At 43.9% G+C, this 25,116-nt stretch overlaps 1 protein-coding gene and 1 long non-coding RNA gene across 2 annotated transcripts in view; both read right to left on the bottom strand.

The window, feature by feature from the left end:
* Positions 1 to 14,931, bottom strand: part of LOC118498467 — a 47,716-nt gene extending 32,785 nt beyond the window's left edge. The window contains exon 1 of the long non-coding RNA XR_004900956.1: positions 14,825 to 14,931. This is a non-coding gene — a long non-coding RNA (uncharacterized LOC118498467). The remainder of the gene's footprint in view (positions 1 to 14,824) is intronic.
* Positions 14,932 to 22,540: 7,609 nt separating this feature from the next.
* LOC114505595 (transcription factor SPT20 homolog) lies at positions 22,541 to 24,877 on the bottom strand. The gene has a single exon (XM_028523422.2). It carries the CDS (start codon positions 24,851 to 24,853, stop codon positions 22,541 to 22,543), a length of 2,313 nt encoding a protein of 770 aa, XP_028379223.2. The 5' UTR covers positions 24,854 to 24,877.
* Between the last annotated feature and the right edge of the window lie 239 nt (positions 24,878 to 25,116).

Genomic DNA, 25,116 nt, shown 5'->3' with positions numbered 1-25,116 from the left:
CTCTCCCATGGGGTGGCTGGGAAGATTTAATGAGTTAATATGTGAAAGCACTCAGAAAAGTACCTGGCACCACAGTAACCACCAAATAAATGTTTGCTTTTGTTCACATTAGTATGAATATTGCAAAAAAAAAAAAAGTATACATTTGCCTTTTCAGACTCCCACTTTCTTTTATGAAGGCAAGAAAAGAAAAAAACTAAACATGCTTATTTTAGAAATTTCACAAAGAACAGAAAAGTATTAAAAAGAAGAAAAATGGCCCACATCCAGCCAGTTACTTACGTTTCAAGGACAAAGGATAATTTGACTTTGCTAACAGTCTGCATTTTAGCAGATTTTCAGTTGCTGCAGCCCTGCCCAGCCGAGCAGAGCTGTACTTTGATTTTATTTTGCTCTTGGCACTCAACTCTAATTCCAGGCATAACATGGGGTCCCTGTATGTTTGTCTTTCCCACCCAGTTGGAAGCTCCTGGAGGAGAGGAACAGTGTCTTTTTTATTTTTTATATTTATTGATTTTAAAGGGGGAAGGAGAGAGGGAAGAAGGGAGAGAGAGAGAGGAAGGGAGAGAGAGGGAGGGAGACAGCAAGGGAGGGAGGGAGAGCGAGAGAGATGGATTGATTTGTTATTCCGCTTACTTACGAGTTCATTGGTTGATTCTTGTATGTGTCCTGACCAGGAATCGAACCCACAACCTTGGCATATCAGGAGAACACTCCCACCAATTTAGCTACCCAGCCAGGGCCAGAACAGTGTCTCTTTAATCTCTTCATTCCCCAGGACACCCAGCACAGATCCAAGCCTAGGACCATGTCCTCTCAATGACATTATGACTGATTCCCCCACTTTGGATTTCTGTTTCACGTGTTTTTGCTCTCAAATGCTGTGTTCTAGCAGAACTATCTTTGAAATAAATGTAGGAAGAAAAGAATTATCCACTTTGAACTGGGTGGGGTTCTGCACAACCTCTTTTCACAAATCTTAGAAAGGCCACTTTCCTCTATTGGGTAATTTCAAACATTTTTTCCATGCGGTATGTGGTTCATTAAAGTGGTGATTTTCCACTTGCACATACAAAAATGAAAAGTGAGCTGGCCAAAGCCATGCCCCAAAGAAGCATGGCATCTGTTCTGAGCTTATTTCTGCTAACTACCTGCCAAAGACCACAAACCAATGAGGAGGTTCTTTCTCAACACAGATAACTATAGTCTGATCAACACTGGCTCCTCCCTTAAGCTTAGCAAGTGCCTTCCCAAGCTGTAAAATGAGAAATGGAAATATGAGGCTTAATGTACCATGAACATGTTTTTTTTTTAAAGAAACTGTTATTTTATTTTTTAGGGTTAATAAGATTTGTTTAATGTATAACTTTATTTTCATTTTTAAATTTTTATTTATTTTTTTAGAGAGAGGGGAAGGGAGGAAGAAAGGAGAGAAATATGTACTGGTTGCTGCACACAGGTCCCCAAACTGGGGACCTGGCCCACAACTCAGGCATATGCCCTCACTGGGAATCGGACCAGTGACCTTTTGGTTTGCAGACCAGTGCTCAGTCCACTGAGCTACAGCAGTCAGGGCAAGAAACTTTTTAAAGAAAAATTTGGAAAGAGCAAGAGAGGATGGAACAGACATGTCAATTTCTGGTATAATTCTGCTTTCCATCTCAGCCACGTATGCCCTCTCCTTTCCCTCTGATATTCTTTCCAGTTGGCCTGATGTTTACAGCAGAGAGAGCTGATCTAATTTTTTTTCCTTCCCAGAGAGGCATTTTATGATGTTTATGTGCAAACTGAATATTCTTACTGGAAGTCAAGTAGGGGACAGACACAATAAAAGAACGAATGTGCAAGCTTACAATCCAAAAGAAAAACAGACTCCCCCACCAAATCATGAGCAGCTTCTAAATCACACAGAGCATCAGCAGAGGCAGAAAATATATGTATATATGTATGTAGATGAAAGAAATGCTTACGTATAATATAAATCTATGCATCTGCCTACAAAAGCTGACAAGAAGAAGAAAGTAATCAAGGATTGACTCTGTATACCAAAACTCAAGAAAGGGCTGTCATGTCATTGCTATTTTTGCTCCTCCATAATAGATTCTCTTCATTCTTCCACGAGCATTTTACCACGCTGTTTAGGGTGCACGTCAGAGCTGGGAAGCCAACTCCGAAAGCAAGACTTTCCCAAGGGTGTCATCTGGTGGTGCTTCTGTGTATTACAACATGGCTTCCACCTCAAGCAGACAAAGCTGGAAGCAAGAAGCAAACGACTTGACATCAGTCCTTTCAGGATTTAGAAAGCTGACCCTTTGGGATTTGGCACTGGATCATGAGTAGCAAGTGTCAAACACACAGGTGTTGAGAGACAGTGCTGCTACAAGGTAGAAATCATACATCAGGAAATTGAAAGTGTTGGGTCAGCCCGAATACACAGCTGGTTTCATTAATTAGCACGCCTCGTCCTTTTTTTTTTTTTTAATCCAGCCATGAAAAGATTTACAAAAGACCACTGAGGATAGACTCATAAAAGTGCAATTTATAGGGAAAAAAGTTAGAATTTCTACATTTTAGGGACAAAATATAGCAATTCCTTTAGCTGTGGGCTTCTTAACCTAGGGACCATGATCCTGCTTTAGGGAAACTGAACTCCTCAAAATTGAAGAGAAAAAGAAGTAAATATGTTGGCACATCCGGGTACTTTACTAGAGAGGATCCATGTTTTTTTATCAGATTCTCAAAAAAGTCCATGGCCTAAAATAGGCTAAGAACTAATGCTTTAGATCCTAACCTAACCTGTAAGAAAATTCTGTCTACAACAGCCTTGACAAATTCAGTTTCTCTCAATTTGGACTTTACTGCTGTGGAGACATCATTACTTTGAGGCAGTTGGTAACTGCTTCTAAGCATTTGAAAGTGTCAGTATTAAGTTGGACTGTGTTTCCCCAGGATGTGAACCCACAGGGCTTAGTCCCACTCTCTATCCCAGCAGAGGATAATCTACTCCTTTTCCAAATGGTCTTCCTTCACACATATAGTGCTGGCTTGGATGTCCACCTTCCAAATATCCCTTTTCCCTCAGCTAAACCCAAGCAGCATCTACAGCTTTCAATTGCCATAATTTTCAGATCTTCCCTTTCTCAAGTATCCTCTCCCTTTTCTGAGTTGGCACTTCCTTCAAAAGTGGACATACAAAACTGAATGCACTACCCACCACAACAGCCCCTTCCACCAACAGATTGCCTGGCTTGTACTTGTTCAAAACGTCCTGGGACTCTTTCTATTTCTGCATCTACCTCCAGTTTCATCAAGAGTCTTTCACCCTTTCCAGTTGATTTTTTAAAGATTCTATTTATTTACTTTTAGAGAGAGGGGAAGGGAGGGAAAAAGAGAGGGAAAGAAACATGGATCAGTTGCCTGTCACGTGCACCCCGACCAGGGAATGAAACTGCAAGCCAGGCATGTGCCCTGACAGGGAATCAAACCTGCGACCTTTCGTTTTGCAAGTTTATACCCAACCCACTGAGCCACACTGGTCAGGGCCACCCTTTCCAGTTAAAAGAGCACTCTCTTTAGTAAACAACAAGGGAAATGAAAAAGGCAAAACGAATAAAAAATTGTGTGATTTTCCTCCCTGACATTTGTCCCTATCACTTCACTCACCCTGAGCAGACCTATCCTTTCCTTATTTCATTTCTGGTTCAAACACAGTATAAAAGCTCTTTTATTGCTATCATCAGTATTGTTCTCAAATCTGACCTTATTCTTGCCTTTTGATTTCAATTCTGAGACATGTATGACAGGCTTTGTGTTTATCTTTTAATGATGCCAGGTTTCTGGTTTTGTGCATAGCTCTTTAAAACCAAAGCTACTGTAGAGTCCTTTCTGCATCCCTGATGGCTTCCTTAGATCTGCCCTATTTTCTCCTTTCTCTGGCTTCTTTTGTAGTTGTATCTTATGAACAGGCTTTAAAAATATTTTATTTTATTTTTGACTTTAGAGAGAGAAGAAGAGAGGGAGAAAGAGAGGGCAAAAAACAGTGATGTAAGAGAAAAACATTGATTGTTCGTCTTCCATATGTGTGCCAGGGTACTGAGCCCACAACCCAGGCATATGGCCTGATGGGAATCGAACCAGAGACCCTTTGATTTGTGAATGATACCCAGTCCACTGAACCACACAGGCCGGGGCATGAACAGGTTTTCAGCAACTATTTTCCCTTATTCATTTTTATCTTTTGGACTCTTTGACCATGAGCTCATACCCAGATTTTTTGGTAAAATTTTAAAATTCTTCTTTCTTAAACTCTGCAGACATGCCTGGGGGTCCCTTTCTTGGCTAGGTCAAATTGTCCTTGTCATGTCTTCCCTGTCTCCCATCGCTCCCCTGTTACTTCACTGATGATAATTAGGATCAGTGTATTGGTTCTTCTCATACCTTCATCAGCAATGTAAGGTATGAAAAGTACACAAAAGAGACACTGTCAAATGATGAAGGCTAGAGACAAAACTATGAAAGAAAGGATAGAAAAGGCAGTTTAAGAAGGAATGCTAGACTTGCTGTTTGCTTCTCAGTTCTCCGCCTGGGCTCAGCCTGGGGGCAGGGAGTATTTTCAGAGACCAGGCATGGAGATCTGGTAGTGGAGTAAGCAGAAAATGTACAAGGGTGGGTGCAAGCTCTTGCCTCCTCCTTACCTTGGGACACTAATTCCCGAGCACCAGCAGCACAAGTCCTCTGGAACGTCATGAACTGGAAGCTGTGGACCTCGTGCAATCCCTTAGCTCCAATTGTTCCAGAAATCCGGGCAAGCTGAGCAGGACTACTGAAGGCATCAGAGCCTGCAGCCGAGGGACCGAGTACCTGGTGGGACAAAGCTTGCCCTCTAGCTGCACACAAGTGGACTCTAGGCCAGTGCATGCCCTGTGTGTACTGGTATATTGATATCTGGTGTTCTTCATCACTTCTCTCCTGCCCAGTCCTTGCTCATCTTTCTTTAACCACCTCCTCTGGCTACAGGCCCAGGCTTTGTCCTCTTCTTCCTGGTCCATCACCCTCATATGCCATGAGAAGTAGGTTGTCTGAATCTTAAATACTATCCAATGAAGTTGTATGTACACTGGCCTCATTTCATGAATATTCATGAAATGAATATGTTACTCATATGAGTAACACCCAAGCTTATATAAACCCCCAGGTCCTCTGCCTTACATCAAGATATATCTTGCACACTTGGCTGTGTTGTCCAATGTGGTAGCTTCTAGCCACCTGTGGCTATTGAAATTAAAATGAATCCCCTGGCTGGCGTAGCTCAGTGGATTGAGTGCGGGCTGGGAACCAAAGTGTCCCAGGTTCGATTCCCAGCCAGGGCACATGCCTGGGTTGCAGGCCATAACCCCCAGCAACCGCACATCAATGTTTCTCTCTCTCTCTCCCTCTCTCTCCCTCTCTCTCTCTCTCTCCCTCTCTCTCTCCCCCCTTCCCTCTCTAAAAATAAATAAAATCTTAAAAAACAAAACAAACAAAAAAAGAAATTAAAATGAATCTTTAAAACAATAAAATAAAATGGAGTAAAATTAAATTAAATTAAAATTCAGTTCCTCAGTCCCACTAGTCACATTTTCAGTGCTCAATAGCCACATGTGGCTTGAGGCTACTGGGATGGAACCGCACAGACAGGACATTTCTGTCATCGCAGGAAGTCCCATGGGATGGTAAGTGCCACTTCCAAGGCTAGCGTCACTGGTTCTTCTCTTATAGACTGAATAAAATGAGTTCTCTTTTGCTGGCTTCCATAGGCTCCTGTACATTACTCCTATACTGTGTCTACCCTAATTTACAAGGATGCTAACATGCTGCCTGGGGTGTGCGCTGGAGGATAGCAGTGAAGGTAACCTCTTCCCCAACCTCCCTGGGTCCCAGAGAGCATCAGGGGCAACTGAAATTCTTTGGGCTGTAGGCCTGCTTCTTCATCCAGGGACTTTCTTGTGCACCACACACACTCAACCACATCTCATCTGGTTTGCCAGCACCTACCTCCCCTGAGTCCCCAGTCCGCACAGGACACTGGGAATGTGGTGAAGGGTTTTAACACAAAACTACACACAGCACACTCCCCTCGCCCGCCCCCTGTCAATGTTGAAATCTCTGGTTAAAAATAAAATGAGGGGCGTGGACCTTGCCAGCATCCCTCTTCAGGACCTCAGAGGGATCAAGACTCCCCCCACCCCATTTTAAATGGGTTTTTTAGGACCAACACAGCTGACATCCTTTAAGCAGTTGGGCGCTTTCTGCCTTTAGGCAGGAAACTCAGCAGCAGTTTTGTGGACCCTTGTCTTAAAGTCAATTAAACTCCTTAACACTTGAGTAGTCAGTTCCTGCCAATCCACCACCTTTATCTGCACCTCAAAAGAACTTACTTATGCTGATCACGCCTATTAACCTGACTTCTTAAACAGCCCTGAGGAGTTAGCACCAAGTCTCTTGCCAGGTGCAAACTGGCCTATTAAAAGGGGTTTGTTGGGGGTGGGGAGGAGGCAGGGTGGAGAGAGGGTTCCTAAGCCACTACACAGCTCTCTAAGGAGAGTCCAGGACCCAGGACTTCTATCCTCAGTTTTGTTTTCCCTTTCTAGCTTGTCATTTCTTGGGGTTATCCCTATACCTTCATCGAATGTTTGTGCGATATCATGAGTTTGTGTTTGGGGAACTAAAGGACAGGCTTGTGTCCACTGCTGGGAGGAAAGCTGTAGAGCAAAACCCACCAACCATGAGGCTCTGCAGGCACAGGCTGGCTGGGGAGAAAGCCCTGGCCAGAATGTATCTGTGTGCATATGGTACGTAGACCTTTGGCAGAGGGGTCTTTCAGAAATATAGGGCAGAGCAAAAGTAGGTTTACAGTTGTAATACAAACGAATACTATAATAACTAATAAATAATCATACAAGAATAAACTCTGTGTTTTGCATACTCTCAATTGGCATCCTACTTTTGCCTCGCCCTGTATTTAGAAGGACAATCCAGGAGGACTGGAATTGCCATGGTGTGGGGGATGGGCAGTGTATCAGGCAGGTCCCTGCAGTAACAACACAGCACACTCAAAAGCGGAACTGGCTCGGCCTGGTGTGGCTCAGTGGACTGAGCACTGGCCTGTGAACCACAGGGTCACCGGTTCGATTCCCAGTCAGGGCACATGCCTGGGTTGAGAACCAGGTCCCAAGTTGGGGCCACATGAGAGGCAACCACACATTGATGTTTCTCTTCCTCCCCTTTTCCCTCCCTTCCCCTCTCTAATAAGTAAAATCTTATTTTTTTTTCTAGTGGAACTGGTGATCATTTAATGGAGATGTACAAAATGAGAGCAAGGTTTCAGGAAATCAGCAAGGGGTAGTGAGGTGCCCCAGGGCAAGCGACAGAGGAAGCCCCCTCACACCCAGGCCTGAAGAGGCATGGGGTGGGAGCAGTCACCAAAGCTGGTGGTAGCCCTGGCCTTTCCTAGGAGAAAACAGCTGCTGTGCTACCCAGCCGGGCAGAGGGTGAGCTGGGGGAACAAATAGTCCAACCACCCTCTTCCAGTCTCCAGTCTCCTTCCAGAGACCCCACTGGTTGGACTCAATGCAGGGGCAAATGGAGAATCTCCAGCTCAGGAGCTCAACTTATTTTCCAAGTTATCGTCTGGAGGCCTTGAAGACATCTATCTGTGTGACACAAAGATACACAGGAGCCACTGTCTGTAGCTTGTCTCTGTCCAGCACCTCCACCTTCCTTCTTCTGCAAACAGAAGCCCTTTTATCATGCAGAACTGCCTTTCTCCTATTTTGTGTGGTTCTCTCCCCTCTAACAACAAAGTTGGCTTGTCATCAAGGTCTGGCCAGTTGTAATATGCCATCTCCCCAGCCACTGGAGGTAGAGGTGGGAACATGAGCCAAGTAGAGCTAAATGGGATTCTTCCCTAATATCTCTCTCTCTCCTGTCCTTTCTTGCTTCCTTCCTATTGTCTGTTTGTCCATCTATCTGCAGCTGATAGACTAGAGAAGCTCTTTTCTATGGGGTTAACTAAGCTGGGATGTTGTGAGCTTTGCTCTCTCCCCCCACTACAAGGAAGAATGTCTGGAAATAAAGAGACCAACACGGAAACTCAGAGCTAAGAACAGAGAGTGGCAGAGAGCCCTTATGATGTAATTTGACATCTTAGGGTCCTACAATAGGTTCTACCTCTGAACATGTCAGTTTCCAGAGCCAATAAATCCCTCTTTTTGCTTAAAGTGGCTTGAATTGGATTTCTATGACATGCACTAGAAATGGCGTGCCACAGGAGCCCTGACCAACACAAGCACACACTCAGATGCACACTGACCTATCACTACCCTCTCTCCAGGGCAGCCACCCCACACTCTGCCAGCCTCCATGCTTTATAACCTGCATTCACAGAAAGCTGTAATCTCGTCAACCCCCACAGAAATGCTAAATCATTGTGTAATTCTTTTTAGTATGGCATATAAGGGGAAGCAATTTTAAATTTAAGAAAATGGACTTAGATGAGTATACTATTAAAGATTGTCTTATAATTTCCATTTTAATATATTCTTTAATAGTATTCATAATATAGAAAGAGAAAGTTTAGCTCTTCCCCATTTAACAAGTGATGCATGCTGCTTAATTTATTTTAAATTAAGTATGCAAGAAAGAGCATGGTTTATCTACAAATTCAAATGACATATTAATACCGCATTTGGTCTCCAAATGCGGTATTAATATGTAGATTGAAATTTAACTATGTGTTTCAAGCCTCCAAAGTGCTTCCATGACCTGATATTTGGAATTCTTAAATTTTGCACTTAAAAAAAATCAATTACTTTATTATTATAATTTTCATGTTTTGTTTCTAAAAGAGGAGACAGAGCACTTTCTGGCTGCTATTTGCAAGTGCTTCTCCAGAAATAACACACTGTGGGTTTGGATTATTTTATTCCCATAAAGGAAATGCCAAATTGGATAAAATTTTTCTCCTTTTAACTTTTGTTTTGAAGAACTAGAAATATCCTGATGTAACAAGAAATGATAATATGAATGTACCTTACAGGTCTAAGGTCAAAATTCAAAATAACCATGTCTATGTTCCTCATTAGCTCATTCTATTTTTTGTACCATCTCATTTTTAAGTGTACAGTTCGGTGGTTCATTCTATTCACTAAATCAGTATTCTTAAATCCTCCTCTCTTTAACCAATGAACCATTGTGTTAAACAACTGAATAAATAACTGAAAGATGTTAAATGGTGAGAACCACTACTGTAGCAGGTGAAGTTGTCAGCTGGGTGATAGATAGAAGAATCGTCTTCCTGGTTTGTGCTAAGCAGCACTGTCTGACAGACTTTCTCTGGTGACAGAAATGTCCTATAGTTTGCACTGATCTCTACAGTCCAATACCGTAGCCACTAGGCACATGTGGTGCTTGATGATATGGCTTGTGCAACCAGGGAATTGCATTTTACATTTCATTTCATTTTAATCACTTTAAATTTAAATAATAATATGTGGGGCATAGTTATACTAACAATTATTCATTATTTACTTGAAACTTCTACTTAATTGGGTGCCCTGCATTTTTATTGGCTAAATGTGGCAACCTTAGTTACAGAATCTCAGTAACATTGACCTTGACTCCTCCAATGGGAAGTTTGAGTGGAAGGTTCTCTACCCGTGACCAGAGGAAGCAGATTTGACCTTATCTTGGCCAGAAAGGGCATCTGGCTGATGTTCTTTTTAAAAAAATAAAGATTGTATTTATTTGTTTTTTCAGAGAGGAGGAGGGAAGGAGAAAGAGAGGGAGAGAAACATCAATGTGTAGTTGCCTCTTGCACTCCCACAACTGGGGAGCTGGCCCACAACCCAGGCATGTGCCCTGCCTGGGAATCAAACCTGCAACCTGTTGGTTTGCAGGCTGGCACTCAACCACTGAGCCACACCAGCCAGGGCCTGATGTTCTTTTTTTAAGACAGCCTTTTAGAGGAATATTGGCTGAGAAAATCAATATAACTGATGACTAAAAAGATAAACTTGTTACTATCATTCATATAGTCATACTTATTTCTATGCAATGGAATCCATCCTCCATAGACAGGTTGCAATGGGAAATGGGGGGCTGTCCAGGGAGCCTAATTTAGTCAAGGATAATTTTGGGCTTGGGGCATGGTCCTTGGTACTAGGACTGCAACAGGGAGAAATGGAATCCTTGGGTCATGATACTGATTGTAAAGCAAACCTTCCCTCCAGAATTGCTTAATTCCTTAATCACTTCAATAAGTGACTACCACACTAAAGTCATCTTGTGGGAATCAAAAAAAATAACATCCAGATTCTTTCCTTATGACTATACTTACACTTTGCTTCAAAAACAAACAAACAAACAAAAAAAGTATAGCAACTAGAATATTGCTGGTTCTCAGGAGGACTTGGTAATATTTTCCCAACAACCCTGTAATTTCAAGATGTGATCAAACATAGGTGCCTTTATACCTCCATTTGCTCTAGCCCTCATTCTCTGCCATAACCATCTCTTCTTTGGCTTTTGTAAGAAACAGGTTCTTGATGCCTCGAAGCTCACACTTCATATAACAAAGCGGTATTTTATAGTTACTTATTAAGTAGATATTTGATAACATCATTTTTAACTAGAGTGGGGGATCGTGAAATTGGCCCTCCTTCCCCAGGGATAGCAAAGAAAGCACACACAGTATTTTTATGAAGGAAATGGCATTCCAGAAGGTAGGTAGATTCTTACAAAACCCAGGCCCTCATGTTTCTAACAATGTCCAGGTCAAAGAGTAGTGATTGTAGTTTTTCTCTTGCAAAACGTTTTACTGTAACCAACATAGCCAGCAGGCTTAAAAACAAAGCCTAATAACACTGTGTCTAGACCATCACCTTTGATATCTTCTCTATTGCTTAAAATATCCACATGGATGTATATTTAGCTTTGGAGATCTGGAGACTTAGAAACCAGTGGGCCTCTAGCAAGATTCTTGGGTGATCCAATTGTTCTCCTCTCCCAGCTCCCCCCTCTCACAAGTTCCTTCTAGTTATTGTCATTGTTGTGATTGTTTTACCCATTTCACCAAAAAAAGGGGGGGCACTGAGTCTGGAAGACAACTGGCATTCTGCCCAGAGGACTCAATTTTTTGATAGGGCTCCTCTAAAAATAGCTCAGGTTTAAATTTGGAAATAGGGCGCTCACCCTGGAGGGCCACCCTGTGATTGGCACACAGACTGTGGTTCTTAGTGAGGGTGGTTCCTGGCCTAGCAGCAGCAGCAGCAACTAAGAACTTTTTAGAAATGCTAATCCTCAGAGCTGACTCATGCAGACCAATCTGTATGACTTCAGTTACCTGAGCATTTTATCCTGTTTCATTTTTTAAACCTTTCAGGCTTCTCTTTCTTCCTTCAGAAGCAGAGCACCTTTCCCCATAGAGTAAGTAGAGCAGTGGTTCTCAAAGTGTGGTCCCAGATACCAGAAGCATCTGCCTCACCTGGGAACTCATTAGAGCAGCATAGTCTCAGCACCATCCCCTCCCCCGCCCCACCATCAGCCTTCTGGGTTTTAATGAGGACCCCAGTGATTCTGATGCACGCTAAAGTTCCAGAAACAATGACATCAGAGAAATCCCTGCTACTGAGCCTTTTCTGTGACCTGGAAGCCTGCCCCAAAAGCCCTGTGATTTTATTCTCACGGGATTTCATTCCTTTGTTAGTCTGCCTTATTCTCAAAAAAGTATTAAAAATGGTAAATGCCACTCACAGTATTACTGGGTAGGCATAAATCTGTGTGGGATCTGTGTGGATGGGAGGCAAGCAGAGAAAGCCATAGATTTGAAAATGCCTCCTTTCCCCCTTGATGTAGGTAGATAGATGAGTGAGTGAGTGAGTTTATTTGTTTGTTTGTTTGTTTGTTTGAGTTGGTAGACCAGTCCACCAAGATTTGGATCTACTAGAGCATAAAAGCCCATTTTTACAGTCCACCCAGGAGCCTATTATTGGGAAGAAATTTAAACTCTCAATCTTGAACTTTAAAAGTTAATGCTAATTTAACTTGTCAATCTACTTATATTATGGACGCAAATGTAGGGGTGTACTTCAAGTATGATGGGTATGAAAGTAAGGTTTAATCCATGGGTCTCCCTGTCCAATCCTTCTTTCACATTCTTGCCAGCTAAGTTTTGATAAACCACAGCTTCAACCATAGCATTTTCCCCAAACAGTGGCTCCCCAATGTTTACTGAATTAACTTCATATTTCTCACCTGGCATTCAAGACCAAAACTGTAGATATTGAATTGCACCAAGTGAAATTGCCATTTTAATTGGGCAATAAAGGTCAAATACCAGCAATTTCACATGATTCAACTTAATATTATCTACCTCACATTTAATTTGTTAAACTTCTCTGTTTTGTTTTCATATTCTAAGATTTTAAACTTTTTGGAATTTTCATGTTTGGGCTTAAAACTGCCGGCCCAAACTGCTGGTGAAAAATCTCAGAAAGATAAAGAGAAAATGTCTCTTCTCCCCCCTCCCAGTACAAAAAAACAGTCACTATTGGGAGGCACAAAGCCAGTTCTGTGTCATAAATTAGAATTGGGAATATTTACACAAGTATCTGTCACACTCTCCTGGCCAGTGCAGAGGTTTGAGAGAAAGGCCATGATCCTGTTTTGTTTTCTGTTACTATAAAACTGTCCTTTCGAAACAAGCCAGGCAGTGAAAGACAAATACCGTATGATCTCACCTTTAAAGGAACCTAAACAACCAAACAAACAAGCAAAATATAGCCAAAGACACTGAAATAGAGAACAGGCTGACAGTGACCAGAGGGGAGAGGGGAGGGAATTTCAGGGGAAAAGGGGAAGGGTTTGCAGGAACAAGTATAAAGGACACATGGATAAAAACTAGGGGGGGAGAAATGGGTGGGTGGGATGGGATGGGGAGTAAAGGACTAAAAACTGTACTTGAACAACTATTGAAATAAAATTTTTTTAAAAAACTGCCCTTGGTGGTGTTATTTGTAAACAAACATATCTCTTCAGATACTTGGATATTAGAGTTTATTGCTATGTTCTCTAAAACAGAACCTATAACACCTGAAGGTCTGCGACTCTGGTCATCTTGTTTAATAATGTGTTGCTCTGGTGATAATACTTAAACTGTCAATTATGCTTTCTGTAAAGCAACCAATATTTCTGTCAGATTTCTCTGTGAAGTGGAAGAAGAGCTTTGGAATTTCTTTGTCTCCCTTTAGGCACCAAAATATTATAAATCCCACTGTGACTCTGTTGGATTCCTTATTGAAAGAGTAGAGTCTTTGTTTCATTTAAATTACCAAGAAGATCCATGATATGGGGCCAATCTGTCACTTCAGCCTTATCCTTTACTTCCCCTCTGCACACACACCACGCTATAGAGAGAGGTCCTCCTCTGTATACAATATCCTTTACCATTCCTTTGCTAGTACTGTTCCTCTGCTTAGACAACCTCTTCCCATCCCTGAATATAAAATCCAAGCCAAGATCCACCCAAAGATCACCTCCTTTGTGAGGCCTTCCTCAATTCCATCCAATAAGATTTTATCTTTAATGGTATTTGCCATAGTCTACTTGATTTATAGTCATTTGTGTATTTCCTTTCTCTCTCTGAGTTGACTTTCTTTCTTTCCAGCTTCATTAAGATATAGCTGATTTTTAACATTGTATTTGTTTTACTTGTACAACATAATGATTTGACATATGTATGTATTGCTAAATAATCACCACAATAGATTTAGTTAATGTCCATTACCTCAATGAACATGTATAAAGGACCAATGGACAAAGCCAAAGGGGGATAGGCTTGAGGGTGGGAGGTAGGGGTGGGTGGGGGAGGGAATGTGGTGATGCGAAAATGGAGTCAACTGTACTTGAACATTAATAAAACAATGATGAAAATTTAAAAAATTCATTACCTCACATAGCTACAACTTTTTTTCTCTGAGTAGACGTTAATGCCACTGAGGATAATGTGCCTTACTCCTCCTTCAAGGACCCAGTAAAAGGCCTTGCATGTAAGCATACTGTCAATAATTAAAGGGTGACCTGGAAGAAGTCTCCCACAACCAATATTAAGGAACATCTTAATTTAGTTGAGCCCTAAGACCAAACCACCCTCCGTCCCTACTGTGTGAAGTCAACTCCCTCACATACCTTAAAGATTCTAGGGCCTGATTCACTGTCACTCTCTCCAGAACTATTAGAATTAGAAGCGTGGTGATTTGGTATCCTCCTAGATGATCCTTCCAACAGCCTGGCCCCTCAGCTCCTGGACCTCCCCTCTCCTCTCTTCCAGTGATTGTGTTCACCACCTGCCTCATGCGGCAACTCTGGATTTACCCTAGACTTCATCATTATCAATAACCAGAAGCCCCCATAATCTTAACTTCAAATGCCCCATTCTCCAAACAATGCCAAAAAAGAATTCCAAAATAACTCTGGTTTCTCAAAGAGTCTGAAAAAGATGCATAGGCCCAAATAACACTTCTTAAAATCACCCCCTTCCCTCTCCACCTCTTCGAGTAGAAGCTCCAATGGTTGAGGAACAGGAGCTGCTTAGAGCCCAAGAGTAATCCTGCTGGGTGAGGGCGGGGCATGAGAGGATTTGTGCGGGACAATATTTGCATAACACTACACAATTCTTTTCCAGATCAAAGAATGCCCCCCAGCTATTATTAGGGTGAATTTCTCAAACAGCACCCCCCCCACCGACTTCTTACTGAAGTCTAACAATAAACTCTTTTAAAAAACTCACCCCAAACAGTCCTTTGAAAAACTGTTCCACCCGCCGTAGGCCTCTGCCCTTTTAAATCCACAAGGATGGGCGAAGGCTGGACAGCATCGTGTGTGTGCGCGTGCGTGCGTGCGTGAGTGCGCGCGCATACAACAGGACTTTTCCTGTTGTCCCAGAGTTGCAAAAGCCCACAGCTGTGAACAAAAAGCATCAGGTGCTCCCACATCCTGAACAAAGACTTCAACTTGCCAGCAGAGACGTCCTCTCAGAGACAGTACAAAGAAATGGCACAGCTGAGCCCTATCGCGACTCAACTGTTCCCTCCAACCGCCACCCACTACCCACCATCCACCCCCGCCCCCCACCCTTTGTAAATACAAGAGGATTGGGGAGGTGTGGGAGAGGAGCAAAGTGTTCCTGCTGAAATGTTGCTTCTCTTGGGGCGGAATGGGGAGAACAGGGGAGAAAAGGAGTGCTGGTGCCCCTGCTCCCCTAAGCCCACAGGCGTGTAAGGGAGAACCCTAAAAGAGCTTCTCGAGGAGGGTGGGAAAGAGCATGAATGGAAGATTGGCTTCCAGTTTCTTGCCTGGACTCTCGCTGGGCTGCACAGATCCGCTGACCCACCCTGCAGCTGTCTGCTAGCAAAGTCTTGGAGGAACTCAACAAATACTCTCTGTGCTGTGTGAACCTGGAGTCTGGTGCCCTCTTGTGGCCGAGAAATATATGAATGAGAGGCTCAAAAGTACTGAGACGCTTGGAAAGAAAACAGGGAACATCATTCCCACCTTGATCCATAACCCCACAGCCTTCGGAGTTCGAAAAAGGACCTCAGCAATTCCCAAGGCTCCAAATGAAGGAGTACAGGCTTGTTAAAGAGGTCCTCCAGGACACGGGAGACAACCTGGAGAAGGGGGTAGGACTCAGCAGGCAGAGAGTTGATCTTCTAGCAAGGCCCCGGAGAAGGAGGAGCCCGGGTGAAAACCAGAACGGCCCCCTATGCAAATACCCCCCACCTCAGCAGATCGCAGCAACAGAATTGGAAAAGGACCATATGGTCTCTGTCTCCCTTCTCTCTCTGCTTCCAAGACCAGAGGACATAATATTGAAATTCTAATTCGAACTGATCAAGTTTACCAATCAAAAGAGTCCCCAAAGCTATGAGATCTGCCAAGGTATCATAAAAAGTGGAAAAAGGAGCTCTGGGCGAGTGGCTCAGTTATTTGGAGTGTCGTCTGTCTGTACACCACAAGGTTGTGTGTTCAACCCCTGGTCCAGCGCGTACGGGAGGCAACTGAGCATAACATCGATGTTTTTCTCTCTCCCCCTCTCTCTCAAATCGATAAATATATCTTCAGGTGAGGATTTAAATAAATAAATAAAAATGTTTAATGGAAAAAAAGCTTGGTACTACATGGTTGAAAGCTGTGATTGGGAAAAAAATAAGTTTCATGTATACAGCCCACCACTCAAGACCTGTCAACACATCCCTTACATGGACTCAGGCACAGGCATGGACTTAGGCAGGGGAGAGAATATACTGACTGTGCCACTTAATAGCTTTATTGCCTCAGGCAAGTCCTATCTGAGCCTCAGTTTTTCATTTGTAAGAGGGTAATATCTAATGGGCAAAGTTACTAAAAGATTAGAGGCAGGGTATGTAAATGAACAGAAGCTACTATTTATTTATGCACATGTTTACAAATGTGGGGAGGCATTGTTCCCCGTTTCCTTTAACAAAAGATGTAAAGTAGTCTGTGACAAAAGAAATAAAAATTAAAAATAAGGAACAAGAAATGCTGAAGTGCTACCCATAAACGCATACTTGGTGAGTTCAGTTTCAAATTTGGGTTTGAGTTTCCTGGCAGCCGAGGTGCAAAGGGAAACCTGACAACTCCTTTTATCAGAAAGGAGGAGGGATGCCACCTTCTCAGAGGAGACTGGTTTTTCTTGGCTCCAAACTTCAAAAGCAATGTCTCAGGAGTTTTCTGCATGGGATTGTAACTTACCTGAAACCTTGACTATTATTCTTCACCATGGATTGCCAAAGCGTTGGAACCAGTGATACAGGAATTGGGACTGGGGCAATTTACTGAAGGTGAATAACATAGATTTCTACATTTCTGATCACAGTGGTATTCTGCAGCAATTGTTATCCCTCAGTTCTTCCAATTTCTTCAGATGAGCTTTCCCTAACACAGGCATTGGTGAGATCACACAAAGGGAATTTAGAATCATCACTTCCATGACCAAGGAAATGTTTTTATTTGTAAGTCATGCAGAGGCTTTAGACCCAGGAGTGTCCAACCTTTTGGTGTCTCTGGGCCACACTGAAAGAAGAATTGTCTTGGGCCACACATTAATTACGCAAACACTAGCAGAAACAAAACAAAACAAAAAAAAACAATCTCATAATGTTTTAAGTAAATTTATGATTTTGTGTTGGGCCGCATTTATAGCCATCCTGGGCCACATGCAGCCTGTGGGGCTGCAGGTTGGACACCCCTGCTTTAGACCAAAGACAGATATCAGCAAAAGGATAGATGTATTTTTAGATGCAATAGGCTAAGTTCAAAAGACTGTCTCCTTCCAGACCCAATTCAAGCCTATGAAGACCACACTGGTCTCCCTTGAAGGCTAAGGTCACCTTTCTGGGACATTAGTACATGAAGTCAACAGCCTTTGCAAAATAGTGCCTCAGTGAGCTTTCCCACCCCAACCCCAGAGGCACTGCAACTCATCTGCATATGCTAACAGGAGTTTCCATGGAAGATGCCAAAATAAGCTCCTGTCCTCCCTCACCTTTACTTTAATCCCCACATAGGTTTTGCTTTTACCATATGGTAATTATTTCCAAATCACAAGTGCAAACACTCACTCTGATTGGAAAATTAGCAGATTTCAAACTCAGGTAATTTGTCCCTAATGAGGAACTTGTTGAACTGAATTTAACAATTAACTCGCACACCCTTTGCTGCCTGCAGTGATGGGAGTGAAGCAGGGAAGGAGGAAGGGCAAGGCGAGGGCCTGGGTCTGGCTGGACTGCAGGCACACGATGAAAGTTGGGATGGGGAAGGTGTTTAGTGGGGCTGTAGGAACACCAGAAACTTGACTGTTCAAATTGACACACAAATATATGCCAAAGGAGACATATAAAGAGAGCAAGAGTGTGTGTGTGTGTGTGTGTGTGTGTGTGTAGCCAATTATAAATACATGCCAAAGTAGACATATAAAGTGTATGTGGACGTGTGTATATATACAGGATCTGGCACAAATAACACCCCCTTTTAAAAAAAAGATTTTATTTATTTTTAGAGAGGGGGAAGGGAGGGAGAAAGAGTGGGAGAGAAACATCGATTGGTTGGCTCTCATACACCCCCAAGTGGGGACCTGGCCCACAACCCAGGCATGTGCCCTGACTGGGAATTGAACCAGCAACACTTGGGTCCACAGGCCTGCGCTCAATCACTGAGCTACACCAGCCAGGGCATACCATCCCTTTTTATTACAAAATCTTTTATAACAAACTCATATGCATGTAATTCTGTAACATAACAATATCACACTCAAGCACATCATATGGCATTTTAGGTGAAGTGTTCAAATGAAAACTATAAATTATTACACCCATATTATTACCCCACCAATCACACTCAAGCAGGTCTTACTTCTGCCAGGCCCTGTGTGTATGTCTGTATCCAATTACGAATATATACCAAAGTAGAGAGAATAATATAATGACCCTCCTTGTACCCATCACCCAGTTCCCACATTATCCAATCATGGCTGGTCTGGTTTCTCTGTGCCGAGGACTTAGAAACCCAGAAAATGAACAGGGAGGAGTAAAACAAAGAAGGAAAAGGCAGGTGGTGTGACTCCTGTCCTGCATTCCCTCAGGTTCCATGCTCCTGGGGTCCAGGTGGGATGGCTGAGTTGTTCAATTCACTGCTGGAATAGTTAGTGTCCTCTAATTAGATGTTTTGCATCTGAAAGGGAAGAGCCCAGCTGACCCTTGTGGCTCCATGGCAAGGGCCACTTACTGTCTACCTGCACACCCAGGCCCAGGCCCAGGCCCAGGCCCAGATGATCTCAAGCCTGAGGACTTCCTGGAGGTACAGCTTAGCACACAGAATCACTTCATCACACATCCTTACTTCTACTCCAACAATGTGTTCTGATGATCACCCCCCACCTCATCTCAATAACTGGTACCCACCTCATGCCTGAGGCACCCCTCAGATCTGCTTTGCTCCTTCGTCGCTTTAGAAATTCACCGTCCAGCACCACAGCCATATGAGGCTACGGACCACCAGAAACATGGCTCGTGAGACTGAGGAACTGATTTTTACTTAAGTAATTTAAATTGCAAAGCTGATAGTTGATCAGATTATTAGAAAATGCCTAAGAATGTTTGTAAGATGAATCCACATTTTCAACTGTAGATTTTATTAAAATCTAAACTGAGATCAAGTATTTCTGATGAAAATCTCACACCTGAGTTACGATAGGCTGTAAGTGTCTGGATATTGAAGATTTAGTAAAAATAAAACAATGTAAAATATCCCATTAAAATCTTTGAAATATTGATTACAAATAGAAATGATAATCTTGGATAAATAGGCATTCCTGGTTTGATTTATCACAAGACCCTCCACCAGCAAAAAGGTCACAACTTGCGCAATGCTCAGATGATGGTGAGCATTGTTTAGCCACAAAGTATTTCTAATTAAGATGTGCATTGCTTGTTTTACACACCATGCTATTGCACACTTAATAGGCTACAGAACAGTGTAAACATAACTTATATGTACACTGGGAAACCAAACAATTTTGAGTGACTTGCTTTATTGCAATACGTGCTTTATCTGAGTGGTCTGGAACCAAACCTGCAACATCTCTGAAATATGCCTATGTTGCGTTAAATAAATGATTAAGGGTAATTTCTCTTCTTTCCTGTTACTTACTAAAATGTGGCTACAGGAAAATTTAAAATAATAAATGGGGCTCATATATTTCTATTAGACAGCGCTTACCTACAACTAGAGTCCTCCCTTCACTTGTGAGTATCCTCGGGAATATAATTCTGTTCACAAATGGCCATCCTGTGACAGAGACATGTCATGCTGTACTGGGCCCACAAGGATTTTCCTGGATAATCATCTCCTGAACCACCTTTGCTAACATCTGTGGCAGCATTCTGTGGCCACCTGCTTCCCCACAACTACCTCCCTATGATTGGTCAAACACTAGGTCATGAAACCCAGGCTGCACAAAACTAATGAAAGACAAAGTGTATGGACTTGACCAGGAGTCAGCAAAAGCCTCCAGGTTCTCATGATACTAAAAGGAGGAAGAAGTTCAATTATATAACATGGCTAGTTAATAGTGTCACAAGGGACCTTGTATTAAGTACCAACTTTGGTAGGGATCATTAGAAAGATATAAAAAGAGGCCACAAAAGGTTATTGAAACAAAGCTAACTTTATTTGCTTGCCAGGGAAGGGAGTGCCACATCACTCTAGAACAAGGTCAGTAAAACAGAGGAAGTACATCAAATCTGGCTAGAATCTGAGTTCAGGTCTCTGGTTGGTTCCCAAGGCCGAGAGTGGACGCTTCTTGGCAACTGAACATTGCACTGGTTCCCTTCGTGAAAGTGCGGGGACCATTCCCAAGAGGTCCAAGTGGGTGACGGAGGCTCGGCCAAGCGCAGTGGTCCTCAGATGGCATACGTGAGCAGTTTGTTTGAGCTCATCTCAAATCTTGCCTTAATGGAATCAACAGCACAGGAGGACAGCTGACTTCATCAAGTAAGACTCACTGGTCACCTGTCCCTTCACTCATCTCTTTTGGAACTACCAGACCAAAGTTCCCTTTTTTGTTGGGGCGAAAGGCATAGAAACATACATGTGTACTCAGAAAAACAAATCTTATGTAGACAGGGTGCCCTTTAAAACCGTAACAGAGTAAAATATGAGATACAAAAACAAATAACCTGTACAGAAAAGCTCATAGCAACATCACACACAACAGCTAATAGGTAGGAGCGACTAAAATGCACACTCATGGAGATTTAATCAACAAATGTGGTACATTCAAACAATGGGATATCACTCAGACATAAAAAGGAATCAAGTACTGTACATGTTACAACACAGATGAACCTCAAAAACATCATGCCAGGGAAAACAGGCCAGACAGAAACGGCCACATACTGTGTGATTCCATCAGTGTCTAGAGAGCAGGGAAGCTCATCCAGAAAAAGGCCAACAGGTGGCTTTGGGGCTGGGGAAAGGGAGGATGGGAACCACAAACTAAAGGGCTTCAGAGATTTCTCTGGGGTGATGAGGTGTTTTTGGAACAGAGATGGTGGTGACACAACACTGTAAAGGAGTAAGTGCCACTGAGTCGTACACCTCGCATGGGCTGTTTCTTATGCCCATCACAGCTCAATAAAAAGAGAGGGGAAACGAAAGCAGAAAAGTGCAGGGACCTTGGGCGGCCCATGACACGCCCCAGAAGCAGAGAGGAGCTCAGGGAGCCAGGCTGCAGACAGCTGGCAGTCAGCAAGCAGGGAAAGGGAAGGGGTGGGGGTTCTGCTTTCAGAATCTAACCAGGCTGCAAACACTTGAAAGACAGACAAATAAAACTCATTTCCAAACATTTTAGCTGTTTACTTTTCTACAAACAAATAAGCTAGAAGTTCTAACAGTAGAAACGGTCACATAACGAGAGAACACCAGACATCCCAGAAGTGCCTCTTCCAGTCCTCCTCTGCCGCCTGGGACCACGGCCCTGGCCGCAGGTCCGCCCGGAGCCGTTCTGCATGCTGCGAAGTCTCCCAGGTCCTCACTGCAGGTGTGAAAAGCATCATGTTTCCCAGTTTTAGCATTTGTCCAAACAATTTTTTAAAATTGATTCTCATACACTGCCTAAAACCTCCTGACCTAAATATTCAAATACCAAAAGGACCTTCTTCTCCAAGATGTTTCCAGTATTTCACAGGCCACTCCAGCATATGTCATGCAGTGGGAAACCATTGAAAAGGCTGGGACCCTCCTGTTGCATGCTAACGTGGGTGACCTGGAGGGTGTCACACTAAGTGACAGAGGCCAGCCCCAAACTGACCACGACTGCATCACTGCACTCACACCAAGTGCCTGAAGCAGTCCGACTCAGAGGAGCAGAAAGGAGCCCGCTGCCCGCCAGGCTCTGCAGGGAGAGCGACATGGGCAGCTGGTGCTCACCCAGTGCAGCTTCTCTGTTGCAAGACGGAGACAGCTCTGGAGACTTGGTGTGCACCACGCAACTCGAAAGAGGCTAAGATGGTGCATTTTATGTGATGTGCTCATTTAACTCCTAAAAAGTTTTAAAAAACCGTTCACCTTGCTAAATTAATGTAATTTTAACTTGATCGGTATTGCAGATTTATTGTTTCAGAGAAACTATAGGCTTCAGGAGTTTCAGCTGAGCCTACTGTGGATTTGATACACTTTGGAACACTAAAATAGAACTCACTATGTTAACAACAGCAACCAAAACAATGGCATAAGCCAAACCATCTCAGGTTATTAAACACCTTCTTGTCTCTACGTACAGTCATGAGGTTGTGCTTCTGAATAAAGTTTACATGTCTAACGACTGAAGTACTGACACATCAAAATAAGGCAGAATGAAGTAAAAACTCTATCGCTTTGGGTCAATGCCCTCATGTTTTGCAAAAGAGAGGACCCAATGCAAGGCTCAGGATTTGGAAGGGCGGGGCAGACCTCCATTCTGTTTGCCTTTGCCCTGGCCTGCTACCTGCTGGCGCCCACCCTGCTGAGCTATTTGGGGTGCTGCTGCCACTGGGGATGGCAAGACTCTGAGCCTTACCTGCTGGGGCTGTGGCTGCTGTGGGAAGGCACTGGAGAGCTGGACCACGTGTTTCGGGCGGCTCTGCCCAGGTGCTGTCTGGGCAGAGGCAGGCTGAGACTGCACCACGGTCTGGGGCTGCAGAACACTTCCGACCTCATTGCGGTTCATGACAGCAGCTTGCTGAGCAGAAAAGGCTGTTTGTTGACTGGCCGAACCTTGTACAATTGAACCCTGCAACATGTGCTGCTGAAGAGTAGTAGGGGGCTGCTGAAGCTGTGGTGCTGAGATCAACTGGCAAATCAGCTGCTGTGTTTCCGGGCTTCTCCAAATGTCAACACCATGTGGAACCCAAAGTACACCAACGGGCTTAAATCTTGAAAGGTCTATATTATACTGAACTCCTCCTTGAGAAGCAGCCTGTGGCACAGTGGGTCCTATACTTGGTGGCTGGCCTCTTGAGGACAGGTGGCTGGGCCTAATTGGTACAGGAGCCCTAGCCCTAGCAGTAGAGCCCTTCGTGGCTGTAGAAACTCTCACCACAGTCCCTGCAGGAACAGGGACTGCCAATTTGATGAGGTCGGACCCAGCAGACTCAGCCTTGACATGGCTGGCTGGAATTGTTTCTGCTGAGTTGGCAGCACACAGGGAGGCTGCAGGAAGTATTCTAACGTTGTTCGCTTCCACAGAGGGTTTCTGGGGAAGACTCGGTGGCTTTGAAGCAGGGACAGGAGACGGCATTTTAAGAAGGCGAATGCGGCTTGCCTGCTGGGGAGTCAAACTGTTATTACCTGAGGAACTATTTCCTGAGCTGGAGAGAAGGCTGATGGGTGGAGGGGTGTGCTGGACTCCCTCCCTAGGTACTGAAGGCTGAACTGCCAAGGCCAGAGGCTGTGCTGGTTCTTTCTGCACAGAAAGCTGGCTGAGAGGGGCTGAGCTGCTAGAGCCCTGTGACACCTCAAAGGTACATTCAGGGCTCAGCGGCTCCAGTTCCTCAAACAGACTCTCTACTTCCCCAGTGTCAATGCCTGACTCAGGCATCAAACTATAGCAATGCTCAACTTTGGAGGACCGGTACTGAAACACACGTCTCCCGCATGTGGCTTCTTTAGGTGCACTTTCTATTCCAGAGATAAATGGATCATTAAGAGACTTCATGAAGGTCAGCTTTGTTGTCTGGGACTGATCACCAGCTTCACATCCAAATAGAGAAATATCATCATTTACCCCATAGGCTGGCCAGTCTGTTAGTGGTGAGTCATCGTATTGGACAGACCTCTCCTCTCCAGCATATTTCTCTACATCCTCCTCAAAAGGGACTGCCAAATCACAGGGTCTCTGGTTCCACATATCCACACAATTTCCTGCTTTGGAAATTTTGAGGTCATTTTGCTCAGCTGCTGGACTTGCCTTGCTTTTTTTGTGAGGGTCTGGACTACAAGACGGCTCCTGCGGCTCATTTGGGGAGGCTGTGGAGTACCTCTTGAGGTTCCTTCTCATGGTGGGCGTGTTCATCTTTTGCCTGTTATGGAGCAGCCTGTTTGCAGTGCAGGCTACTGATACAGAAGGGTCAAGACACAGGGGTTCAGCTGTAGCTAAGATCAGCTGGCTCTCAAGTAACAGTTTGTCCTCCTGGGTCCATTTCTGGTTATTGCTGGTTATGGACTGTACATCGCAGGCTAACGTCTGCATCGTTGGGCGTAGGAGGACGTGCCTGCTTTGGTAACCAAGGGGCCCTGCATTACCACCCTGCCTATAGTCCCGTACTTCTGCTATGACACACCCACTGTGAAACATGTTCAGTTCGGACTTTTCCAGGAGATCCACCAATGCAGGAGACAATTCCTCTGCATCCAGGTATTCTAGAAATGCGCTTTCTTCGTAAGGCAGTTGAATGGTCTCTGAATGTGGTTCACTTGGCCCCTTGAGCATCAGCGAATAGCCCTGCTTTCCTGGGTACAGGCTGACCACCAAGCGGGACAAGGACTCCCTCTGTACAAGCTTTTCTAACAAGTTCACATTGCTTATTAATTCCTCCATAACCTCGGGCTCTTTTCCACATTCTTCGACATATAGGTCATACAGTTTTTCATGGAGAGATTTCCCCCCACCAGATGACTCTTTACGTTTAGGGGGTCTCTGCCGCGCACTTTCAATGACACACTCTGCACGATCTAAAGCTCGTTCTAAAGCTTTTTCCATTGTGGCATAAAATGGCGGCCCTAAAAGGATAAAAAAATGTAAGGCCGCTGATGCACGGAGCGAGTATTGTGTCTTTAATGTCGATGTATCCCTTTGCAAAAGCCACGTCTCCACCATGGAGCCACGAGCCTTACTACAAAATGGACACCGCGAAACCCGCTACCCGGAAAACCCCATAAAATACTTACGATTTGGGGGTCGCCTATGCACGCAGGGGTCCTGCAGAAGCCGCCGTCTGGCAGCGCCTGCCTCGAGGACTGCAG

Source organism: Phyllostomus discolor, chromosome X (assembly GCF_004126475.2).
Source record: "Phyllostomus discolor isolate MPI-MPIP mPhyDis1 chromosome X, mPhyDis1.pri.v3, whole genome shotgun sequence".
Classification (NCBI taxonomy): domain Eukaryota; kingdom Metazoa; phylum Chordata; class Mammalia; order Chiroptera; family Phyllostomidae; genus Phyllostomus; species Phyllostomus discolor.
The sequence above is the reverse complement of the archived record's forward strand: the minus strand, read 5'-3'. Positions and strand labels throughout refer to the sequence as shown.

Coding starts and splice junctions, on each gene's coding strand:
- LOC114505595 (XM_028523422.2), bottom strand. CDS start 24,853: ATGGAAAAAGCTTTAGAACGAGCTTTAGATCGTGCAGAGTGTGTCATT.